We start from the raw sequence: 22,982 nt of genomic DNA, 5'->3' as shown, positions 1-22,982 counted from the left end.
GCCTGGGGCGATGGCGGGGAGAGGCCTGACCTGGCCCACCTGCTTCAGGGGCTCTGCCCTCCTTGTTTGCACCCTGAGGCTGTTCCTGACCTTCTCTTCCCCCTCCTCCTCCACCTTCTACCAGGACACTCCCACTCCACACCTGCCTCCCCTTCCCCCTAGCCCCACCTGACCCTCTCCCCACTCCTTGCCTTGAGCTCATTGGATCCCGGCCCAACTCCAGGCTCCACCCTCAGCAAGACTTAGGACACCCTCTCCACCCCCGCTCCCCACCCCGAGGTCCCACTCTGCACCCCAGCGCGTGATTCGGTTCAGCTATTTCATGCTGTCCTGTTCTTCTGGCTGGCCCGCTGGCCCCTGTCCCCTCTGGTCCTCCATCCAGGCTCAGGCTGTGGCTGCTCCGCCTGAGCTGGTGCCTCCCAAGCTGTCTGCGTCCTGCCTTTTCCCTTCAGCTGCCTCCAGGCCAGGACGTGTGACCTCCTAACACCTGGTCCCCCCCTTTCTCTTCCCTGGAAGACCCCTCCCAGTCCTTCATTCCTGTTCTCCTCATTCACCTTTCCCTTGGTTTTTAATTATATGTATTAATGATCAAAATTAATTATTGAAATTCATTTTTTCTGCATTCCTGTTTTTTTTTCTGCCTACCCTTTGGTCCTCCCATGATTCCCTAATTCCCCATCCGAGTCTTGTCTCTGCTCCGTCCTGACCCAGGACCTGCCCGGCTCCTACTGCAGCCTTGGCCATCACCCTCTTCCACCCCCACTTGGGCACTGTCTCAAACTTCCTTAAACCCGGGCTGCATCCTGCCTCACTTCCCTGAAACCGCCATTCATCTCCTTTCCTCTGGGCAGCAGGTCACATGACTCACTATGCCTGCTTTCTGAGTTTCGTTCCCATCCAGCTGTGTGTTCTACTGAGTCCCCATCCGTCTCTGAACCTCGGTGCCTCATAGTGAAAGCCCAGCTAGGGAGGGCGTCCCTCAGCCGTGACGGTGACATCTGGAGATACTCAGCGTGTGGGGCTGGCCTGGACCGGGCCGAACACCTGGGAGCCTGCCGCACTGGGTTTAGTTGGAAGCCTCGGTCCCCTCTGTGTGGGCTGCACCTTGGGTTTGCAAGCTGGTCCGAGGACCAACTCACAGAACCCTTCCTGGGACCCCTTTGGTCCCTGCATACACAGTCATGTGGCCGTTGGCCTCAGTCCTCTCAGGGCCTTACCAAACAGCCCGAGAGTGAGTCTGAACCAGGCCCCTGTGTTGTGGCACTGCCCCCTGGCAGCTGGGCTCTGGCATGGGTTTCTGTAGTCTCTCTGGAGCTCAGGTTCATGGCCCTGGGCAGAAGGACAAGTGGTCCAGTGGCCCTCCCAGCCCTGCCGTTCCCTCAGTTTCAGAGCTGTCCTCGCTGTCCCCTCCCCTGCTTATTTAATGGCCCATGTGCCCATTAGCACTGGAGTCTTTAACTCCAAGGGTGACTGCAGAGGGTCATCCTGGGTACTGGCCAAGGGACTGAAAGTCCTTGCAACAATTTAGGCTGGCTGGACTGGGAAGGGCTGGAGCTCGCAGGGGCCATGTTGGACCTATCTGGGCTCTCTAGCCCAGTGGGGGTTTCTGAGTGACTGAGGGTCCCTGTTCTCACTTTGCTGTGTTTTGTGGGTGGGGATGAAACCCTGCAAGCCCTCCTGGGGCAGCCTGGTGGGGTGAGGATTGCAGTTGCAGCATTCTGTCTGCTGTGTGTTTCCTGGGGAAGTGACCCAGGCCTTTCCTGTATGAAGTCCTGGGCTCCAGGCAGCAGGAGCTGGCCTTGGCTGGGGATGCTGGCTGTCCCCTCTGCCTCTGACCTCATTCTGACTCTCTCCTGCCCCTGAGCAGGCCCCTTCCCAGTGGCCTCTGCAGCTTGTCCCAGCTGCTGGGCTCTATCTCTACGGGAATAGGGTTGGGGGAGCCTGGAACAGAGAGCTGAGGGCCGAGGGGGGATAGGGACGGAAGACAGAAGAACATAAGTGGTGGCCCGAGCTTGCCTGAGGACCGATCTCTCCCTAACCCAGGTGTTCAGGCATCTGGTCCAGAAGCTGAAGTGTGTAGAAGACAGGAGACTCTGGCTCAGGCTGGACTCGAGGGGACTAGGGTCCCCCCTTCCTCTGAAATCTCTGAGTCACAGAGCTGGCCTCGCAGCCTGGAAGTGTGCGAGGAGGAGGGGCCTCCCTCCAAGTGCAGGGTGGGCCCTTCTTCCCCTCTTGGCCCAGGCACTGGGCAGTCACTGTGGGGTGGTCCAGCTGTTTTGATACTTCCTGCTATTAGGAGTTGGGATTCGGGCTTTTCTTCCCCAGGGGTGGAGGTGACCGTAGGCCTCCCAGACTGCTGTGTCCTCTGTCTGTCAGCCCCTCCAGCCTGTGCCCTTAGGACCTACAGAAGAGAGTCGCTGTGGCCAGAAGCCCGGACCACACTGGTGGACGAAGCGTGGGCTCCTAGGAAAGGCTGCCTCATTCTCAGGCAGGGTGTTGTAGGCGATGGCAGGTAGTCCTTGCCGGGGAAAGGCACCAGGGCTGGATGTCTGAGATCTGGGGCCCCATCCCCAGCCTGAGCCATCATTTTTCTTTTCTTTCTTTTTCTTTTTTAGAAATTTAAAAATAAAGTTTAATAATTTTTTAAAATGAATTTTGCTAAAGGGTGCACTCGCTGGAGAGAGAGAGATAAAGCATCCCTTCTTATCTGTTCTTCTCTTGGGATCTTGGACACGCATCTGCATGCGCTGGGCGTGTTTCTCAAGTTGCCAGGTCCAGGACTCGAACTGCGCAGTCGGCCATGTGGGATCCAGCTACCTGAACACTATACCTCCAGCTGGCCCCGAGCCTTCATTTCTTGCTCATTGAAGTGAACAGCCCCACAGAGGGGTCAGTCTGCTGCGTCCTGGATGTCCAGGCTCCTGTAGGGCCACCTTCTTGGGGCCTGAGGTTTCAGTGGTGGGACCCAGAGCCTAGGCAGGCCTTCTGGGTGTCTCTCAAGCCATAGCTGCCAATTGAACAGTGTTGGCTTGTACCATGTCACGTGACTTCTTCGATTCTTTTATCTTTATCTTTTTTTTTGGAGAGGTTTTTGCCATAGGGCATGTGCGCTCACCAGAAAGACAGAGACATAGAGACAGAAAGCGAGAAATCACCCCCAAGGGGTGATGGCCACGCCGCAATTCCTTCTCCTCCATTCTCCTCTCGGGATCTTGGGCACACATACACACGCACCCGGTGTGAGTTTAAGCCACCGGTCCGGTACTCATACCGCGGCCAACTACATGGGAGTCCAGCGACATACGCATTATGCCAGCTGCTGGTCCCAACTTCTTTGATTCTTACAGCACCACCTGCAGTTTGTTTTTATTAGAGAGAGATTTTTGCTATAAGATTTGTGTGCTCACAGGAGAGACTGAGAGACAGAAAGTGAGAAATCACTCCCCAGGGACGATGACTATGCCACAATCCCTTCTCCATTCTCCTTTTGGAATTTTGGGCACACACGCACACATGCCTGGCATGAGTTTCAAGCTACCGGATCTGAGACTCGAACTCCAGTCGGTCATGTGGGAGCCTAGTGACGTCACCATTACATATGCCATTTGCTGGTCCACCACCTGCAGTTTTAACCCCCATCCTAGGTGGGAGAGCAGGTCCAGAGAGTTTCAGGAACATTCCCAAGGGTTTCTTTGTATCCTAGGTCAGAGCCGGCAGGGCTCCTGGGCCCCAGCCTTCCCTCCTGGAAAGATGATTTCGGGCCTGAGCAGAGCCTGAGAAGACGGTTCGGGCTAGAACTGGGTCAGGTTTCCCTGCTGCAGCCAGAGGAGCCTCCCAGTCCCCTGGATCCAGCAGCCCTTGATCTTGAGGCAGAAGCACTGATTCCAACACCCCGCCCCACCCTACCTGCCGTGGCCGGGCACCTGTGGGCCTGGACTGAAGGCCTGCCACCTTCCCAGCTTGCCACTGTCCACTGGCCAGCCACATGACCCCAAGCAAGTCCCTTTGCCTTTACAATGGGGACAGTACCTCAAGTGCTGCTGCGAGCTGTTCTTTTTTTTTAGTTTATTTCCTCTCTAAAACAGGGAGCAGGGTGGGAAAACAGCACCCCAAACAGGGTCTCAACACCATGACCCACCCCTAGCTTCAGCCAGCCCCGAATCATGGGCAAGCCCTGTGTACTCAGGGAGGACTTTGGACACCAACCTGGAACCTTCTCGTGTGAGTCTGCCTCACAGAGTATTGGATATTACCAGTGTGTCACCATCTGGTCCCTGCTGAGAGGTTTTTTTTTTTTTTTTTTAGACTTTTGTTTTTGCCATAGGATGTGTGCACTTGCCAGAAAAAGTGAGAGAGACAGAGAGAGGGAAAGTGGGAAATCACCCCCGAGGGGCAATGGCCACATTGCAGTCCCTTCTCCACCACTCTCCTCTTGGGGATTTTGGGCATGTACATGCACCTGGTGTGTTTTTCAAGCCTTCAGGCCCAGGACTTGAACCATGGAGTCAGCCGTGTGGGGTCTAGCACCTTCACCACCATGCCAACTGCTGGCCCAAGAGAGTTTTAAATAAGGTGGCATGTAGGGTCTGGCACAGTGGGTGTCCTCTAGGTGTAGACCCCGGCCCCTGGGACTACCACAGCACTGTTTCTGGCAGAAGGGCTGCCTCAGGGACCCTTTGACACCAAGATTCCCCTCACCCTCCAAACAAGGGGACTAGGAGAGATCCCCTAGTGGTGTAAATACAGTTTTTTGTTTTGCTTTGTTTCTTTCACAAGCGAGTAAATGTGCATGACAGAGAGGGACAGCACTCCTAGCAGAGGCTGGTCACGCTGCTCTCCCCCACCCCATAGCCCTGTAGCTAGGCAGGATCTTGAGTGCGCATGCCTGGCATGGTTCGGGTTGACTCCGGATCCAAACCTGCAGTCAGTCATGTGGCTTCCAGCACGTCAGACCAGCTTGCTAGTGACTGTGCTAAGGCCGGCCAGCACTGCTGATGGAGTGATCAGTCTAGGTATCTGTCCCAAGGCCCGGCCTGAGGAGCCTCAAGGCCATACTCTGGCCAGTTCAGAGCAGAGGGCAGGCCGAGCTGGGCAGTTGAAGGCCTATGGAGGCCGGGAGTGTTCTCGCTGCTGGACTCTCTGGGTGCTCAGTCCCTTTGTGTTACGAAGGGGAAACTGAGGCTGGCAGGCTGCCTCTTGAGAGCAGGGAGGATGGCTCAGTCTCCAGAATAGCCTTTCATCCTGCCCCTGCAGCTCTCCAGAGTCCCAGGACCTCCTTGGCCTTGTGCTCCCCCTTCTGTGTGGGCCTCCCAGAGCCCCCTCCCCCCACTTCCCCCCTTGTTATCAGCGCCTGGCCCAGCCCCCACCCCCCACCCGGCCACTGCTGCTCAGAAGCTGCTGGCTCAGGAGTCCCGGGTTTTGCTGAGTGAGCAAGTCCAGAGGTGCTGTCTTGGCACAAACCAGGCTGCTGGCCCGAGCCTTTTCCTCCCTTCTCTCTCCAGGGTCTGCTTCCACGGGGGGAGTGTAGATGGGGAAGTAATGAAGGCAGAGGCCCCACACTGCCTCCAGGGCCTTCAGCTTCAGGGAGGGGAGGGTCCTGAGGCCCAGAAAAGGGGAGGCCTGCAAGGGGTCACAGGGCAACCAGAGGAGAGCTGGGACTGGGCTGTTTGCAGAACCTATACTGGTGGCCTCTTTGTCTGGTCCACCCTGGAAGGTAGATCATTTGCATAAAATGTGCGTGAACTGTGGATGAAGACAGCTTCCACTTCAGTGCCTCCTCTTTGCCAAGGTTTTGCACCCATCCCGATCCATTCGGTGACCTTTGAGGTAGGGCCTCCACTAGGACTGATGCATTTACTGTCGTCTGACAGATGCGAACTGAGCGCTGGCTCTGTGTCAATCACAGCCCTAGGTCCTGGGCTGGAGAGGGTGGTTGATAAAGACGAAGAAGCCCTTCCTTGCCTTTAAGAGACCTCATGTTTGGTCATCCTGCCATCGTGACAACCCCAGTTGCGGATGGAGAGACTGAGGCCCATGTGGCAATGCTCAGCTCTCCAGCGCTCAGGACCCCATCCTGTACCTGCTGATGTCCTCGTTTGTCTCGCAGCCAGCCCCAGCCAGACGAGGGCCTCCCACCGCCCCTTACAGCTGTCCCGGTCCCCTGGAAGAGTGTCGGGCCCTGCAAAGGCTGCAGGGAGACCCCGGGAGCTGTGGTGGAGACCTCTGCAGGGGAGGAGGCCCAAGGTGAGGAGGGGCCTGCAGCTGCCCAGCTGGACGTGTCGCGCCTGCGCAGCTCTTCCATGGAGATCCGCGAGAAGGGCTCGGAGTTCCTGAGAGAGGAGTTGCACAAGGCCCAGAAGGTGGGGGCCTCAGGGAAGGGTGGAGGGGGCTTTGGGGAGGAAGGCTCTGCCGGAGAGATCTGTGGGCTATCCCGAGAAATATGTCAAAGGACTTGTTCACTTACCAAGGCTGCCTACGTGCCAGGCCTGTGCTGGGCACATGGGAAGCCCACAGGAGACCAGTTCTTATGTCTTTTTTTAATTTTCCTGAGAGATTTTTGCTATAGGGCACATGTGCTCACCATAGAGGCAGAGAAAGACAAAAAGCAGGAAATCAGCCCCTAGGGGGGATGGCCACACTATAATCCCTTCTCCTCCAGCCTCCTCTCAGGATTTTGGGCACGCATTCACATGCACCTAGCATGAGTTTTAAGCCACCAGATCTGGGATCTGTGGTCGAATAGTGGGAGTCCAGCAACATAACCATTTCACCATCTGCTGGTCCCAAGTTCTTTTTGTGCTACAGGGCGCATGCACTCGCCAGAAAGACAGAGACAGAGAGAGACAGAAAGCAAGAAATCACCCCCGGGGGGTGGCCACACCACAATCCCTTCTCCTCCATTCTCCTCTCAGGATCTTGGACACTCATGCACACGTGCCCGGTGTGAGTTTAAGCCATTGGGTCTGAGACTTGAACCTCAGTCGACTACATGGGAGTCCAGTGACATAGCCATTACACCAATTGCTGGTCCCTCAAATTCTTGTGTCTTTTAAAGGACATTCGCGGGGGTTGACTTAGCAGAAAATCTGCCCCAAGGGCTAACGGATGGACGGGTAGGCCTTTAACCTCATGCTACAGGCTGGACGGGCAGTCTGAGGGCCCAGAGCCCCCCACGAGATGGCCTAGGGGATGGAGTCTGGGCACATGGGCCTGCTCCCTGCATCCCCTTCGTACCAGGCTTCCCTCCCCCAAGGCTGACAGCCCCTGCCTTGTGCTGCCCAGGAGCTAAAGCTGAAGGATGAGGAATGTGAGCGGCTGTCCAAGGTGCGGGAGCAGCTGGAACAGGAGCTGGAAGAGCTGACAGCCAGCCTATTCGAGGTATGGTAGCCGTTTGGGAGCCAGTCTGAGGGATGGTAGCTTGACCGTCTCCTTGCCACTCACACAAAGCTGCCCTCTTCTCAGGAAGCCCACAAGATGGTTCGAGAAGCCAACATGAAGCAAGCAGCATCAGAAAAACAGCTCAAGGAGGCTCGCGGCAAGGTGAGGCTCATCCCTGCCTGCCCAGGTCAGCCTGAGGCTCCAGCCCTCTCTGGGCCCTGGCATTTTTGGCCTTGGCACCCAATGGGACCCTCGCATGGCCCCGGGGAGGGCGGGAAGCGGGTGTCTGAGATCACTGCCTGGTGCACTGGGATGCCACCAGTGATTCTTCTGCACCACCAAGACTTTTCTGGGGCTGGGAGGATCCTGTAGTCATTGTAGTTTCTTCTCCCTCCTCTCATCCCCTTTACAAACCAGAACCGCCTCTGCCTGTGAGCGGCACACAGCTTCCTCTCTCAGGGCCTGTTTGCCCATCTGTAAAATGTGAACAGCCCCGAATGGGCTGTTCCTGGCTCTGGGGAGGTGCAGAACTCTCAGTGGGAAGCCCAGCCAGCTCCCAGACACTCGCTCGGAATAGTCTCACTCCGTGTGCCCTTGGGCAGGCTGTGTCTCCTCTCTGAGCCTGAGAGTGCTATCTGCAAACTGAGTGTTTCTGTCTCCACCTTATAGGCTGTTAAGTGGGGTTAGGTGCTAGCTTTTAGGTGCTTGGGGTGGACTTTCCTGAGCTGGTCCGGTAGGTGGTGCTGGCCAAGGTGGCACCAATCCTGGCTTAGGGTTGATGACCATTCCATCCCGGCCAGATCGACATGCTGCAGGCGGAGGTGACAGCCTTGAAGACACTGGTCATCACGTCCACACCAGCCTCTCCCAATCGTGAGCTCCACCCCCAGCTGTTGAGCCCCACCAAGGCCGGGCCCCGGAAGGGCCACTCACGCCATAAGAGCACCAGCAGTGCCCTCTGCCCTGCCGTGTGCCCTGCTATCGGACACACTCTCACCACAGACAAGGAGGGCAAAGAGGTGAGGGGCGGCAGGTGGGCGGTGGGCCCAGGAATGGGGACACAGTGCCCACTATCAGCCAGGTTTCGGCTAGCCCCTTGCTGTGTGACCTGGAGCCTGACCCCTCCCTCTCCAGGCCTTTGTGTCTTCTTAGCTGTGAGAGCCGGGCAGGTTCCTTGTCAGCACCCTGCAGTGAGAGGAGCTGTTTAACCCTCGGCCTCCAGGGTATACCATCTGGGGGCCTGGTGACCTGATCCTCACCCTGCTGACTCGGGTGGTGGTCTTAGCACCTGAGGTGGACTTTTGCCTTTAGGAGCCTCTGCTGAAATACATACTCCTTTGGCCTTGTGAGTCTGATGGGGGCTGCTGGGCCTCTGGGGACAGGCCTCCTGGACCCTGTGTGGCCACAGCCTGAAGCCCCAGGATGACTTGTGATGCCCTTGTACTTGAGGGTCTTCAGTGTACTCTGGCTGTGGTATCAAGGCAGTGTGGCCATTTGGAGGGTCGTCCCTTTCCCGCTTGGCTGGGCACATGGAGCACTTGGTTCAGGCCGGGCAATGGGCTAGAACTTGAGGCCAGCACTCATGGCCGTGGGTTCCTAAGCAACCAGGTCCACTGGCTGGCCCCTCCATTTCTATATGCTCACGTGGTAAGTGGGGCCTCCTGAGCTGCAGATGTCCAGGGCTCAGCGCAGGACTGCACCAGTGACCACACAGCAGAGCTGGGGTGGCCTCCAGCTTCCTGGGTCTCAAACCAATACCTCCCGGCTCAGTCCTGGCCTCTGTCACTCTAAAGCTTCCAGGGAGGAGGCCCAGGCAAAGCCTCTTGTCCATCTTCTGAGTTTCCAACTAGACACTAACATCTCCTCCTCCCTCTTGTCTGTCTCTGTGCACCTGTCTGTCTGTCTGTCTGTCTGCCCCGCTGGCCCAGCCTGGGCTGCCCCCTCTGCTCTCTCTGCTGCTCTGCGTGGTCCCCAGCAAGGCGGTTCACCTCACCTACGAGCCAGCCTGGCAGCTCCCACCTGGGGAGCAGCCTGCCGCCCCCACCTCCGCTACCTCTCTCTCCTTTTCCCGACAGGTAATGGCTCCAAAAAGGGGCCACCCCGGCACCTCTCTGTCTTGCTCAGTCTGCATGCGGCGAGCCGGAGCGGGCAGCAGGGCAGCCTGTGTGTCCTTCTATGTGCATGTGCCTGTGCGTAGCCGTGTACCTGTGGCACCTGTGTGTGTCTGCCGGGTTGCTCTTTGACTCTTCCTCCTCAAAGAGACAATGAGAGTCTCCAGGACAAAGTTGTAGACCCAGATCAGTAATCCCATGGCACCGAGAAACTGAAAACCCATCTGCAAGCCCATCTTTCTGTTCCAAATTCTTCGGTGCAAAGGGCAAAAGGGAGGTCTCCCTTTGGTCTCAGCTCCCCTGCACGGCTGCCGGGGACAGACCTGCTGGCATGCTGGGACAGCCTGCATCCCCCTGGCTCTCCTCTGGCTCTGCCTGCCTCTGCCTTGCCAGCTCTGGGCACCCTCACTGCTGTCCCTCCCCCACAGGTGGACACAATCCTGTTTGCAGAGTTCCAGTCCTGGAGGGACTCACCCACCCTGGACAAGACTTGCCCCTTCCTGGAAAGGGTGTACCGGGAGGACGTGGGCCCCTGCCTGGACTTCACGATGCAGGAGGTAAGGCAGGGAGAGGGCGGCCGGCTGCAGGCCCAGGCCCTCCACCTTCAGCTGAGACCCAGCCCCTTACCACCTGCTGCCACCCTGGTCTGCTGCAGCTCTCGGCGCTGGTACGGACTGCTGTGGAGGACAACACGCTCACCATCGAGCCCGTGGCTCTGCAGACACTGCCTACAGTGAAGGTGGAGTGTGGCAGTGCCAAGTAAGCTTAGCACCTTTAGCCCCTTTTTGCCCATTTGGGGAAGCCCTACTGAACCTGGGCTGCATTGGTTTGGGGTGGGAGGTTGGGACCAAGTCTCAAGCCTTGGGGCCCTGGTGTGGGGCCATACATGGGCAGTGGCTGTGGCATGCACAGGGCTGGGGTTAAAGGGTCACCTGACAGGAGACACAGTTCTTTTCCCCACACAAGGGGAGGAGGCATCTTGGGCAGAGATCTCTGTCTCCAGCCATGGACCCCCAGGGTCTCCAGGGAGTCCAGGGCTGGGGCTCCCTCTTCCTGGCTGGCCTGAAACGCATCCCATCCCCTCTCCCCGAGGTGGATTCTGGGTGCCCATTTATGGCTCTGCCTTCTGCCAGTGACTAACCCACAGCCCTGGCCTCATGTCCTCCTTCCTACTCAGCTGGCATTGGGCAGGATTAGCAGCAGAATGGGGGCAAGCAAGGAGCAGAGATCGGGAAGGATCCCTCCCTTAGAAGCCCAAGATCTGGCCTGGGAGGGCCCGTGCCATAGCGGGAGCCTCGTCATGGAGAGGGAATGCTTGGGCCAGATTTTGAAGGATGAATAGAAGCTTTCCAAGAAGGAAGGGGCCTTTCGGGCAGAGGGTACAGAAAGAGTGGAGGTGTGAGGGGCTGGGGCATCAACAGAAACACCACTCGGTCAGCTGGCAGAGCGGTGGTGTGGGAGGGGAGTTGGGGCTGGAGCTGCAGTGGGTGTTCAGGATCCGAGGGAAAAGCCTATGAGGCCAGTGTTTCATTAACCATCACTAGATCTCCCCAAAAAGAGGGCATTGGGCTGCCCGCAGAGTCCTGGTGAAGCAGGCGGCAGCCACACTCACTGCCTGCAGCCGGGAGCTTTTAACCTTCCTTTGCTCGGGATCCTCCTTAACTACTTCCTGGGCTACAGCAAAACGGCTGGGAAAGGTGACGGATCAGACGTGGATTTGGAGGTGCCCTGGCTATAATGCGGCGAGAGGGGAAACGAGGCAGAGATGATGAGGGGACCCAGGCAAAGGGCCCTGCTAGCATGAGCAGCAGGGAACTTGGTGACCATGCTGAGGGTGAGGAGGGAGAGCCCCAGAAGTACTTACAGAGGCAGGGGCCAGCAGAGGAGCAAGACCTGGGAGTGAGAATCAGAGAGCAGGCTGTTCAAGGCCTGACATGGAGGTGACCAAAGATGCTGAGTGAGGTCGCCCACTCAGGGAGAGACAGGCGAGAAGGTGACACAGGGCGAGACTGACTGGCTGAGAACCATGGAGGGGCGAGTGGAGACAGAGGCCACGGATGCTCAAGGCAGGCGAGCACCTTGGTGTTGAGGGCAAGGCAGTCCGACCCCAGCTCCTGCTTAGCTGGGGAGGGAGTGACTGGTCTGAGGTCCTTGGTGAACAGGAGGGGTAGTTTAGAGGCTGCGGAGGGCAGGCTTTTGGCGCTCCTGGACTGGGGCTAACCAGATTCTCTTATCCAACAGAGGCCAGGTCTGGGAGTCCAGCTTGGTTGAAAGATTCATGTCAGGGTCCTCTGGTCCTGGTCCTGGCCCTGGGCTCCTTTGGATGCTGCAGGAGGGGAGGCCTGGCCCCACCCCACATCCCCTGCCAGACCCTCCCGCTGGGCATCCTTCTGGCTGCTGCCTCCTCCCTGGTGAACCAAGTGGGCATGCCCCAGCCAGCCCCTATGCCCCATCTGCTTTTCCCCCAGCACATGTGCCCTGAGTGGCGGCTTGGGGACTCCGAGAGCCACTACTACATTTCGCCATCCTCCCGGGCCAGGGTGAGTCAACCTTCACCAGTGTCCCTTGGCTACTTTGGGGTTACCTGGGCTGAGACTCTGGTGCTCCAGGCCTGACAGCACCACCAGGACTTCACCTAGCTCTGCAGAGCAGGGGACAGGCTCAGAGAGGTACAGAGACAGACTCGGACCACATAGCCAAGACAAATATAGTAGTCTGCTTTGCTGCAAGACCAAGGACCATAGACTTGGGGACTCAATACAACACACTCTCCCATGGTTCCCCTAGGAGGGGAGTCTGGGCTCGGCTCAGCTGGATGCTCTGCTCAAGATTCATAAGGCCGCAGTCAAGGTGCAGTTGGTGGCGTTCCTTTCTGGAGTTCAAGCTCTCATGGCTGTTGGCAGAATCAGTCCTTGTGGTTAAAAGATCGAGATCCCTGTATTCTTTTTTTTCTTTCTTTCTTCTTTTTTAGAGAGATTTTTGCTATAAGGTGTATGTGCTTGCCAGAGAGACAGAAAGCAAGAAATCACCTCCCAGTGGGAGTGGCTGCACCGCAGTGCCTTCTCCATTCTCCTCTTAGGATCTTGGGTATACACATACACATGCCCAGCGTGAGTTTTAAACTGCAGGGCCCAGGACTCAAACTGCAGTTGACTACACAGGAGTTCATTGACATAACCATTATGCCACCTGCCCACTCCAAGGTCTCTGTATTCTTTTATTCATTTCTTTTTGTTTTCTTTTGGGGGGAAGGGGGAGGGTTTTTTGTTGTTGTTGTTTTTGTTTTTTTGCTGCAGAGCACGTGCACGTGCCAGAAAGACAGAGAGAGACAAAGAGACGGAAAGCGAAAAATCACCCGCCGGGGTCGGGGTTGGGGAGGGATGCCCACGCTGCAATCCCTTCTCCTCCATTCTCTTCTCAGGATCTTGGGCACGCACGCACATGTGCCCAGCATGAGTTTAAGCCACTGGGTCCGGGACTCAAACCACATTGACTACATGAGAGTCCAGCAACATAGCCATTATGCCAACCGCTGGTCCCCATTTATTTATTATTTGCCAGAGAGACTGAGGGAGTGGGAGAGGAGAAAGCAACCCCATGAGGGATGGCCACGCCATAATCCCTTCTCCTCCATTTCTCCTCTTTCCAGGATTTGGGGTAATGCACACACACTTAGTGTGTTTCCCAAGCTTCTGGGTCTGGGACTTAAACCACATGGTTGGCCACATGAGATCCAGATGCCTTAACCACCAGGCTATGGAACCAGCCCAAGGTCTCTGTATTCTTGCTGGCTGTGGGCCGGGGATGCTCAGCTCCTGGAGGCTGTCCACAGTTCCCTGTTGGGGGGCCTTCTCTCAGCAGGGCAACTTCTTCCCAGCCCTCAGGAGGCTTTTTCTCCATCTGCTAAGACACAGCCTCCCGTGGAGCGGCATCTGTCACCTCTGCTGTTTGATTAGTGAACTAATTAAGAGCGTGACGCGCGTTCAGGGCAAGGCTCCAGGAATGACTCCCGGGGCAGAGAGTTCCAAGCTGTGTCTGTACTACAAGCCCGTGGTCAGTCGTGGATGCCAAGGGGCTCCAGGATCCCAGGATCCCCTCTGTGTGACCCCAGCTGGGCCAGGGGCCCTTCCCAGCTGGGCATTGAGGATGAGGGTACCCATTCCTCGGTCCCCCATTGACTGTGAAAAGGACAAAAAGGAACAAAAGAGAATGGTTTTGCAAGCTCGCAAAGTGACCGTGAGAGGACCGTCTCCCCTCAGGCCACCTGAGCTCTTCGGGGGAGTAGGACTAGTGGACAGCATGGCCGCGTGGCCAGCAGCAGAGGCACTGTGAGGGCTGTGTGCCTGGGCCTTCAGTTCCTGCAGGTGTCCACGTGCGTGTGTCCACGCTCCGTGCCGTGCCTTCTCCAGCTCAGCCCATCTGCCGAGAGGGTGCCTGAGCCTTGGCCAAGGAAGTGGGTGTGGCCCCCACATGGCCTAGACCTGGGGCCTCGACTCCAGGTCTCTTCTCACTGCAGTCCTTTCCCGGGGATTCATACCCAGCACCTTGTTCAGTGGCCACAGGCTCCCATGGCTCTCTCTCCATCCCTGTGCCCAACAGTTCCACGCCAGACGTCTGTTGTTTTCTGGCCTGGGTGCCCAGCTGTGCTGGGGATGGGAGATAGGATAAAAAAGGTCTAAAGTCTTAAGATGTGACTGCCACCCTGAGAAACCACAGGGAGAAGCACTCTCTCTCCAGAGTTCAGCCCTGGGGAGAGAACACCCTCTGTGCCCCACCTGCTCACGGGCATCCCAAGGGTGCCTACTGTCCACAGCATATCACCTTCCAGACCTGGCCCCGAGCAACTTCCATCACCATCACCCTCTGCCCCACCTCCCCATGCAGCTCCACTTGGTGTCTCACCACGTTAGCCCCCCGACCTGGCTGTGCTGTCTCCTTCCCCACCTTTGCTAGGCCACTGACCCCCTGCAGCCCATCTGCCCTCCTGGCCAGTTCTGCTGTGTCTGAGGCCCATAGAGAGCACTGCCTGTGGTGCCTCACACCTGACACCAGGCGTTAAGGTGCTGTGGTGGGCACAGCTGTCACCTGCTTCCCACCCTGTCCCCCCACAAGGGGAGCTTCTGTACAACCATCAGGGGAGTGAGGAAGCTGGGTTGGGGACCTGGGGAAGGCCCAGTGCTGTGGGTTCAAGCTCAGAGCGAGGGACTGACCTTTCAGACTGCAGCAGTCAGTCATTGGTGGTCTGTGGTGGCAGGAAGTGCAGAAAGGGGACACCCATGAGCCGTTAGTAACTAACACTCAGTGGCTAGGAGTTGGGACCCCAGGCTGGCACCAACAGTGCCTTCTTCATGGACTCGCCAGAGCCTGGTACAGGGTCTGGCATGGAGTCTCAGGCCATGCTGGGGACCAGGGACAGCTCAGGTGAGCGGCTTCTGACCCCCTTGCCTTTGCAAGGATTACAAACTGCACTTGACTTAGGCCTGGATATCCAGAACAAGGGGGCCAGTTGGGGGTGAGCATAGGTTCTGGGTGGCCTGCCTGGTTTCATCTCTCATCTCAGCCACTTATTAGCTCTGAGGTCTCTACAGTCGTCGGCTGATGGCTTCATTCCTGGTGGCTCAGTATTCCCTGCGTGTGGAATGGGGGCCCTCTTCCTCCTTCGTACACATGCCTGATTAAACAGTCGTTGCCAGGGTTGCTAGAAGCCATGCTACTCCTGCTGTTAATAAAACTAAAGCCCAACCTGTCCAGGTCAGGGGGCACTACCTGGTACTGGAGACTTCTTGCTCTGGTCTTGGATTCGCACGGGTGCATAGGGGATCCCTGGGAGTCAGGGCTGGCAGGTCACACCCTCCCTACCCTTGTCCTGTCTCTAGATCACCGCAGTGTGCAACTTCTTCACCTACATCCGCTACATCCAGCAGGGCCTGGTGCGGCAGGACGGTGAGTGCCCCCTGGTGGCCAGTGGAGGGATGGGGCCCGGGAGAGGGGCGGGGCAGGCAGGAGCCTCCTGGGTCTACCTGCCCCCAGTCAAGGCAGGACCTTAAGGTTTCTCAGGCAGGAGGCCAAGGAGGGGAAGGAGGGAAGGAAGGGCTCACGAACCTTCTGGGTGGTATCATTCTCAGGCCTGGGGCCTCCACTGTTGAGTGTAGGGGATCACATGCATGTTTGTCTGCATCAGGCTGGGGGTGGGTGGTGACTGTCAGTGTGATGGGCACAAATCCCTCAAGTATGTTCAGCATTCAGTAGTTTCCAAGGCTCAGGGGGGTCCAGCCACTCACTGAGATCATCTATCCTGGGGGTTCTGGGAGCCTAAAGCCAGAGAGGGCCAGGAATGCACCGGGAGTGACCCTGAGCTGTCCTCAGCCTGTCCCCTCCCTCTCTGCCCACAGTGGAGCCGATGTTCTGGGAGATCATGAGGCTGAGGAAGGAGATGTCGCTGGCCAAGCTCGGCTTTTTCCCCCAGGAGGCCTAGCACACGGTCCAGGCCTGGAGGGGGCTCTGAGTGGAGCAAACACCTGCCCCAGGACGCCAGTCGGGAAGACAGGTTCCTGCCCGAAGCCAGAGCCGAAGAACAGACCAGTGGCCAGGCCACGGAGACAGGGCAGAGCCAGCAATGGACGTCCATTCCAGGACAGACGCAGGGACAGACCGCTTGGGCTTCATGAGGTGACCCCTCTTCTCTGCGTTCTGCAACCACCAGGAGGCTTTCAAGAAAGCGTGAAAGGCCAAGAAGCTTGGAGCCGTACTCTGAGAGCTCAGCCCTTGGGAGGGGACCCCTGGGCCAGCCAGCACTCCCCACCCAGCCCCCGCAGCAGCTATCTGCAGGTGCCTTGTTGCCACCACCTTCGCAGAGAGGGACTGTCCTGGCTTGGCTGCATCTCCAGGACATCCAGCGCTGCAGTTCCCAAGCCCTGGCCTCTATCACCCCCTGGTGGCCATCCCTCAGCCAGTTCCCAGGTGGCTTCCCTGTTGGACTGCCCCAGTCACCTGTGCCGTCCCAAAGGCCCACAGGCAGCAGAGCTAGGGAGGGCTGGCAGGGCTCTCGCAGCTCTCTCCGGCCTGTGTGTGGTTGAGAACTGCCCCAAAGTGTTCTTACGATGTCAGGGCCCATCCTCCCTCCCTTCTTCTCTTGACCTCACCTGTCACCTGCCTTCCTAATCGCAGGCCTGTGCTCCAGGAGGCCCTTCTCTGAAGTCTCTGGAAGGATTGGGGCACTCTTCTCCCAAAGTGAAGAGACAGAGCTTGTGGGTGGCCGTTCAGACAGCAAGGGCCCCTGCAGGTAGGGCAGGGCTGGGGCAGACAGGACTTCACCCTCCCTCAGCCATTACAGCCCACTCAGGATCAGAGTTAGGGCCTCCCACCTGGACACATCCCTCACCACATTCGGATTTCCTTCTCTGGATGGAATGTAACGCGATCTCTATTTAATAAAGGAAGGCTTTGTTGGTAGAGGCTGGGTGGCCACGCGCCTTCACTCCTGCACCCTGGGGCTCTGGCCAAAGCTTGGGCATCTGAAGGAATGAAACCAAATCCTTTCCTTGCCCGCCCTCGTGCTTGGGATTAAACTCAAATCCTGAAGCCACCTTCCCACTACCACCACCAGTTACGTGCTACGGGGAGGACCGTGGGGCTGTGGGTTATGAGGGATGAGCCTAGCCTCCTCCTCCTCATCCTCCTCCTCCTCATGAGGAGTGGCCTACCAGCACACGGGCTGGCTCTACCTCGGCATCCCTGTGGCACCTTGGGTGGTTCCTTCCTCTGGGTCTACTTGCCCTCAGGGATGGCCAGCTCTGATCTGATAGAAGCCTGGAGCTCAGAGTCAATGCATGGAGGCAGCCTGGCACTTGGCAGGATGGTGACAGGATGGACTGGTGATGCCTGCTGGCAGTGTACTCAGGGACTCTGGAAGCTCTGGGTTTCCCAGCCCAGGTCTTACATAGGTCCTCAGTAAGGGGCAGCATAGTCACAGGTGAAAGAAGATGCAGGAGGCCAGGACCTTTGAAAACCCAGAATAGGGCCCGGGAGGTGTCTTGTGGTGCCTCACCCCTCACTACCTGTAGAGGTGCAGGCCCAGACAGGTGTCTTTCCTGGGGGTGGGCGCAATTGCTTCTGGGTTAGCTCAGTGTCTGCTGGAGCTGATGATGGTTCACTTCCCTATCAGCCTGAGGCCTCAGGGCCACCCAGCTGGTAGACTGGACCAGCCAAGGGCTGACAGGATCATCAAGCCCTCCAGCCTGTCACCCTTGCTAGCCAGAAGCCTTTCCCTGGGAAGACTCCTACTTTGGCCTCCATGCCCTCCGTTCCATCTGTGGTTTGAATCCTTCCTCTCTCCCCAGCCCCCATAGATGTTCACCAGCCAGGCCTCCTGTCACATTCATTCATTCACTCAACAAATGCTAGGCACCTCCTACGTGCTGGACATGGACACTGCCCTGATACTGGGGACACCCGTGCTTGAGCTGAGAGTATCAAGGAGGGAGACTGGCAAAAAACAAAACAGAACAAAACAACAATAACACACAGGTGTCAGATGGGGCAAGGAAGGCATCAGGGAGGGGTGTGAGCTGCCAGGTCCCATGGGTAAACCTGCCATCCCCGCTGCAGAGCACTCTCCATCCTCTGGGGGCTGAAGGAAGATGGAGGTCTGACCCTTCCGCTTCTGTGCCCAGCCATACCCAAGACCAGGGAGACACAGGGCAACACTTTAGATACCTGGCAGAAGGTCCCATGCCCCACACGTGCTCCTCCTGCCCCTGCAATAGCATTTTCTGTTGTCAGGCCCCAAGTGAGGCCATTGTGAACAACTCGGGGGACGTGAACACTCGGACCAGTGTTTTCCGACTGTAGCTACTATCTGAGCATTGACTGTGCCAGGCACAGGTCTAAGCCCCACACATGTGCTAACTTACAACCTGACCAAGTATTAATCTGACTATCCCCACTTTGCACGGAGGCCCCATTCAGGAACGGTGGCCCCAGGGTAGGAATGGCGAGCCTTGCTCTCAAGCCCACAGTGCTCACGGCCGCCTAGTGCCCTTACAAAGCACCTGCAGTGTGTCGGCGAGCCTTGCTCTCAAGCCCACAGTGCTCATGGCTGCCTAGTGCCCTTACAAAGCACCTGCAGTGTAAGTGCTACCGCATCAGGCCCTTCCCTGTTTTATGAGATAGAGAAACGGAGGTTCGGACAGTGGCAGAGCCATCATTTGAATCTAGGTTTGTTTCTACAATCTTTACCCCATTCCAGCTGTCCCCACTGCGGCTCCACAGTGTGTATGGGATTGGGGGAACCTTCTGGAGAACCTCTTGGAATTGGCTGGGAGGATTAGCCGCCAACAGCCCCAGAGCAGTGGTTCCTAGTACATTTTCTAGATAACCTATTTGGGCTTCTCTACGGCCCCCTGGCATAGGTGAGTCATGCCACCCTCCTTAACCACCTTTTCCAAGCTAGCGCCAACTCTGTGGAGCTAAACCTGGCACGCCTTCCAATCACCAGGCCCGTCCTACTTGAACCCAGCAGGTGCAAGTCATTCCTCTCCAGGCCTCCGTTTTCTCATCTGTGAGTTGAGAAGATTGGGCTAAATGGCCTTTGCCACTTCTCCTCTTTTTCACTTTTTAAATTGCAACTTAAAAATATATAACGTAAGACTTGCCCATGTTTAAGTGCACAGTCCAGTAGCGTGAAGTACATTCACATTGTTCCGAAACAGATCTGCAGAACTATTTCGCTTTATAAAACCAAAACTCTGGCCCCACCAAGCAGCTCCTGACTGGTTGCCCCTGACAACCATCATCCTCGTTTCTCTCTGTATGAATTTAACTAGTCTAGGTACCTCAATATTCTTCTAGTCCATTCCGTTGCTGTTAACAGGAAATACCTGCAACTGGGCAATTTATGAAAACAGAGGCCTATTCAGCTCACAGTTTGGAAGTCAAGGTTCAGGACGCTTCCTGGTGGGTTCCTCCATCTGCATCAACATGGCACAGGCAGGAGTGTGGTCTGCATTCCACGGCGCCCTCTGCATTCCCCCTCCTTATAAATCTGCCAGGAGTCAATCCTGGGGGCCCTGCCCTGCTGACCTTAATCCTGATCCCTTCCCTAAAGCCCTACCTTTCAACACTGTAACTGGATCAAGTTTTCACCCTCTTAATCCCCTGACAGTGGCTCAACACATGAATTGGGGGGGGAGCGCATATTCAAACAATAGCACTCATAGAAATGGAATCATCCAGTGTCTCTGTGACTGGTTATTTCACCTAGCGTAATGTCCTCAAGGTTCATCTATTGTCGTATGTTGTAAAAATGCCCTTCTTTTCAAAGGCTTGCTAGTAGGTCATTATGTGGATAGACCATGTTTTTTTATCCATTCATCTGTGGATGGACGTGTGGGTCGTTTCCACCTCTTGACTGTTGTGGGTAAGGCTGCTGTGACCCTGTGTATACAGGTATCTTCTCAAGACCCTGCTTTCCGTTCTTTCACGTATGTACTCAGAGTGGGATTGACGGGTCACACGGTAATTCCAGTTTTCTTTTTCTTTTTTTTATTTTTAGGCAATGGTGGCTGCCCCATTTTACATTTCTACCAACAGTGTACAAGGGTTCCAACTTCTCTACATCCTCCCCAACTGTTGTTATTTTCTGTGTGTGTTTTAGAGAGATTTCTGCTATAGGGCATTGTGTGCTCACCAGAAAGACGGAGAGATAGAAAGCGAGAAATCAACCCCCAGGGAGGATGGCCACACCACAATCCATTCTCCTCCATTTTCTTCTTGGGATTTTGGGCACACACACACATACACCCGGCATGAGTTTCAAGCTGCTGGATTTGGGACTCGAACTGCAGTCGACCACATGGGAGTCCCCAACGTAACCATTATGCCATGTGCTGGTTGCCTGTTTGTGTTTTTAAAAATAGTCGCCATTCTTACAGGTGCTAGGTGATATCCCATGTGGTTTTGAATGCATCTCTGATATTAAGGATATGGCCTCTTTTCAAATGTGTGTGGGGGGTGACCCCTTCATACTATGGGGCATTTAAGAAACTCTTCCCTGCCACTACAGTGCTGCCTTTGGGAAGGATCTTTTGTACAGGTAGGGCCAGGTCCCTGCCCTAAATGGCCTTAAGCAGCCCTTGCTAAGTTCTGTGGCCTCTACTGCCCCAGGCCCTCTCTCCTCAGAACGGTGGTGTTCGGGGCCTACATAACCAAGCATGTGATGAGCTTTGTTTTCTTCCCCCAAGGTTTTTGCTATAAGGGCATATACACTCACCAGAGACAGAGAGATCGCAAGACAGCACCCCCTGGGGGGATGGCCACACCACAATCCCTTCTCAGAATTTTGGGCACGCATACCCAGTAACTTAAAAATCAGTCTGGGACTTGACCTGTGCAGTCGGCCATGAGGGATCCAGCACCTTAACCTTCATGCCACCTGCTGGCCCACAGAGTTCTGCGCTTTAACTCAAAGCCGAATCACAAAGCAACTGACTGGGGCCTTTCTTGTGTGTGTGTGTGCTGCAAAAGAAGGGCCTGGCTTTTATAACATCTTTCAGGAAAAACCAGAGCGTTTTCCTAAGTTTGCCCGACCAGGCCCCTGTGGTGCCTCCGCAGCTTGCCTGAGCCCCAATACCACAGCACAAACATCACAGGACAAGAGCTGGCTGCTCCCTAGGGGATGGAGAGTTCAACAAGAGGCCCGTGTGGCAGCTCATGACAAGAAGTCCAGCAGGGACTGAGGCAGGGGCTGCATTCGAGTGGTTTAAAGGATAACTCTCTAACCTCAAGCCTCCTCTCAAAGAACGACTCCAGCTGGCTAGCCCCCCACCCCCCGCACTCCTCACATGCTAGCTCTGACCCAAAGGCAGCTCAGCAATGTCAAGTGATGTCTCTCCTTTTCCAAATGGTCTGAGAGGCCTTGGTGGCCTGACTTGGGTGTGTGGGGACAACAGAGTCCCAAGTTCCCCCGGTCTCCCTGACTCTCTGAGAGTTTCAAGACCCACTGATTGAAGCCCAGAGAGCTAAAGCAACCTAGAGCCTACAGAGGGAGAATGTGGGAAGCTGTTCTCTGGGCTGTGGGAGGAGACACAGTTCAGGCTTCATGGGAATGAAGTGGCTGGAAGGGCTGGCAGAGCACAAGCCCTGTCCTCGCTCCACCTCCTGGGGTACCCCATCCAGGCCTTCATCTTCCTCATCTCTCCTGCGGCAGCTGGGGCTGGCGGACATTCTTTTTTTCTTTTCTTTTCTTTTTTCTTTTTTTTTTCTTGAGAGATTTTTGCAATAGGGTAGAGAGACAGAGAGACAGAAAGCAAGAAATCACCCCCCAGAGGGGATGGTCACGCCACAATCCCTTCTCCTCCATTCTCCTCTCGGGATCTTGGGCATGCACACACACACGCCTGGCATGAGTTTAAGCCACTGGGTCCAGGAGTTAAACCGCAGTCGTCAAAATGGGAGTCCAGTGACATAGCCATTATGCCATCAGCTGGTCCCTGGAGATTCTAACCTATCCCAACCCCAGCTACCTCACAATACTGCCTGAGACTAACCAGGGCCTGAGGGGGGGAGCCCCTGGACAATCCCTGGACTGGCCAAATCTGGTCACTGAGGGCTGCTGAAGATAGGGCCAGGGTCATGCACCCTCGGGACAGGCCAGGTTTGGTGTAGGGGATGTGTCTCTCCCAAGAGGCTGCTTTCTTCATCCCTGTGCAGGTGAACATGTGAGGCCAAGGATATCCGCACTCACCTCTGGCCTGGCCAGCCACAATCCTCTACCCGCTCACGCGAATGCTCGGAGGGGGTTCTAGAATTCAGTGGGACCCTCAGTGGAGGGGGCTCAGTCCCCATCCTTGCCGATGTCCTGGCCACTGTAGACAAGAGTTCCTGGTACCAGAAAAACCTAGAGGCCCTTTCTGCCCTTCTGGGCCACCCATTGCAAATATTAGCTACAATCATTTCCTACGAATTATTCAAACCGAGACAAAATGTTAGCATATCTATTGGCATATCAGCTGCACCTGGGAACCTGTCAGAAATGCAGTCGTCCGCTCCTAAACCAGCCCTACTGAATCATCCTGGGGGGCGGGCCCAGTGTTGTTTTTTTCCCCACCTGAGAGAGAGAGAGAGAGAGGAATATTTTTGAGTGTCTCACCGAGCCTCCTGCCCCAGTTACCTAGGATCATGGTGCCGACAACTGTGAGGGTTGTGTTCAGGGTGGTCAGGAGCCCCGTCCAGGCCTCCCACATGGATCACCGCCTCCCATGCACTATCTACACGCACTGGGGCAGGGCCGGCAGACTGCCTTTTTACAGAGAGAGAGAGATTTTTGCTATCAGAGTGCATATGCTGTCAGAGAGACAGAAGAGAGAAATCACCCCGATGCCACACACAGTCCCTTCTCCATTCTCCTCTAGGGATTTTGGGCACGCACGCATATGTGCCCAGTGTGAGTTTCAAGCTGCAGGACTGGGACCTGGGAGTCCAGTGCCTCAACCACTA

General features: G+C 56.2%; 1 protein-coding gene across 1 annotated transcript in view; it reads left to right on the top strand.

Annotated features, from left to right (window-relative positions):
• RAB3IL1 (RAB3A interacting protein like 1) overlaps nt 1–16,940 on the top strand; it is a 25,141-nt gene extending 8,201 nt beyond the window's left edge. Inside the window, 10 exon segments of the mRNA XM_014584645.2 lie at nt 6,107–6,359; nt 7,282–7,377; nt 7,462–7,539; nt 8,178–8,396; nt 9,917–10,045; nt 10,144–10,247; nt 11,957–11,973; nt 11,976–12,028; nt 15,365–15,431; nt 15,881–16,940. Of these exon segments, the coding sequence (XP_014440131.1) occupies nt 6,107–6,359; nt 7,282–7,377; nt 7,462–7,539; nt 8,178–8,396; nt 9,917–10,045; nt 10,144–10,247; nt 11,957–11,973; nt 11,976–12,028; nt 15,365–15,431; nt 15,881–15,963 (1,099 nt within the window). The 3' untranslated portion in view covers nt 15,964–16,940.
• Nucleotides 16,941–22,982: the final 6,042 nt, after the last annotated feature.

This window comes from Tupaia chinensis, unplaced genomic scaffold (genome assembly GCF_000334495.1).
Source record: "Tupaia chinensis unplaced genomic scaffold, TupChi_1.0 Scaffold147351_1, whole genome shotgun sequence".
Taxonomy (NCBI): domain Eukaryota; kingdom Metazoa; phylum Chordata; class Mammalia; order Scandentia; family Tupaiidae; genus Tupaia; species Tupaia belangeri.
The sequence above is the reverse complement of the archived record's forward strand: the minus strand, read 5'-3'. Positions and strand labels throughout refer to the sequence as shown.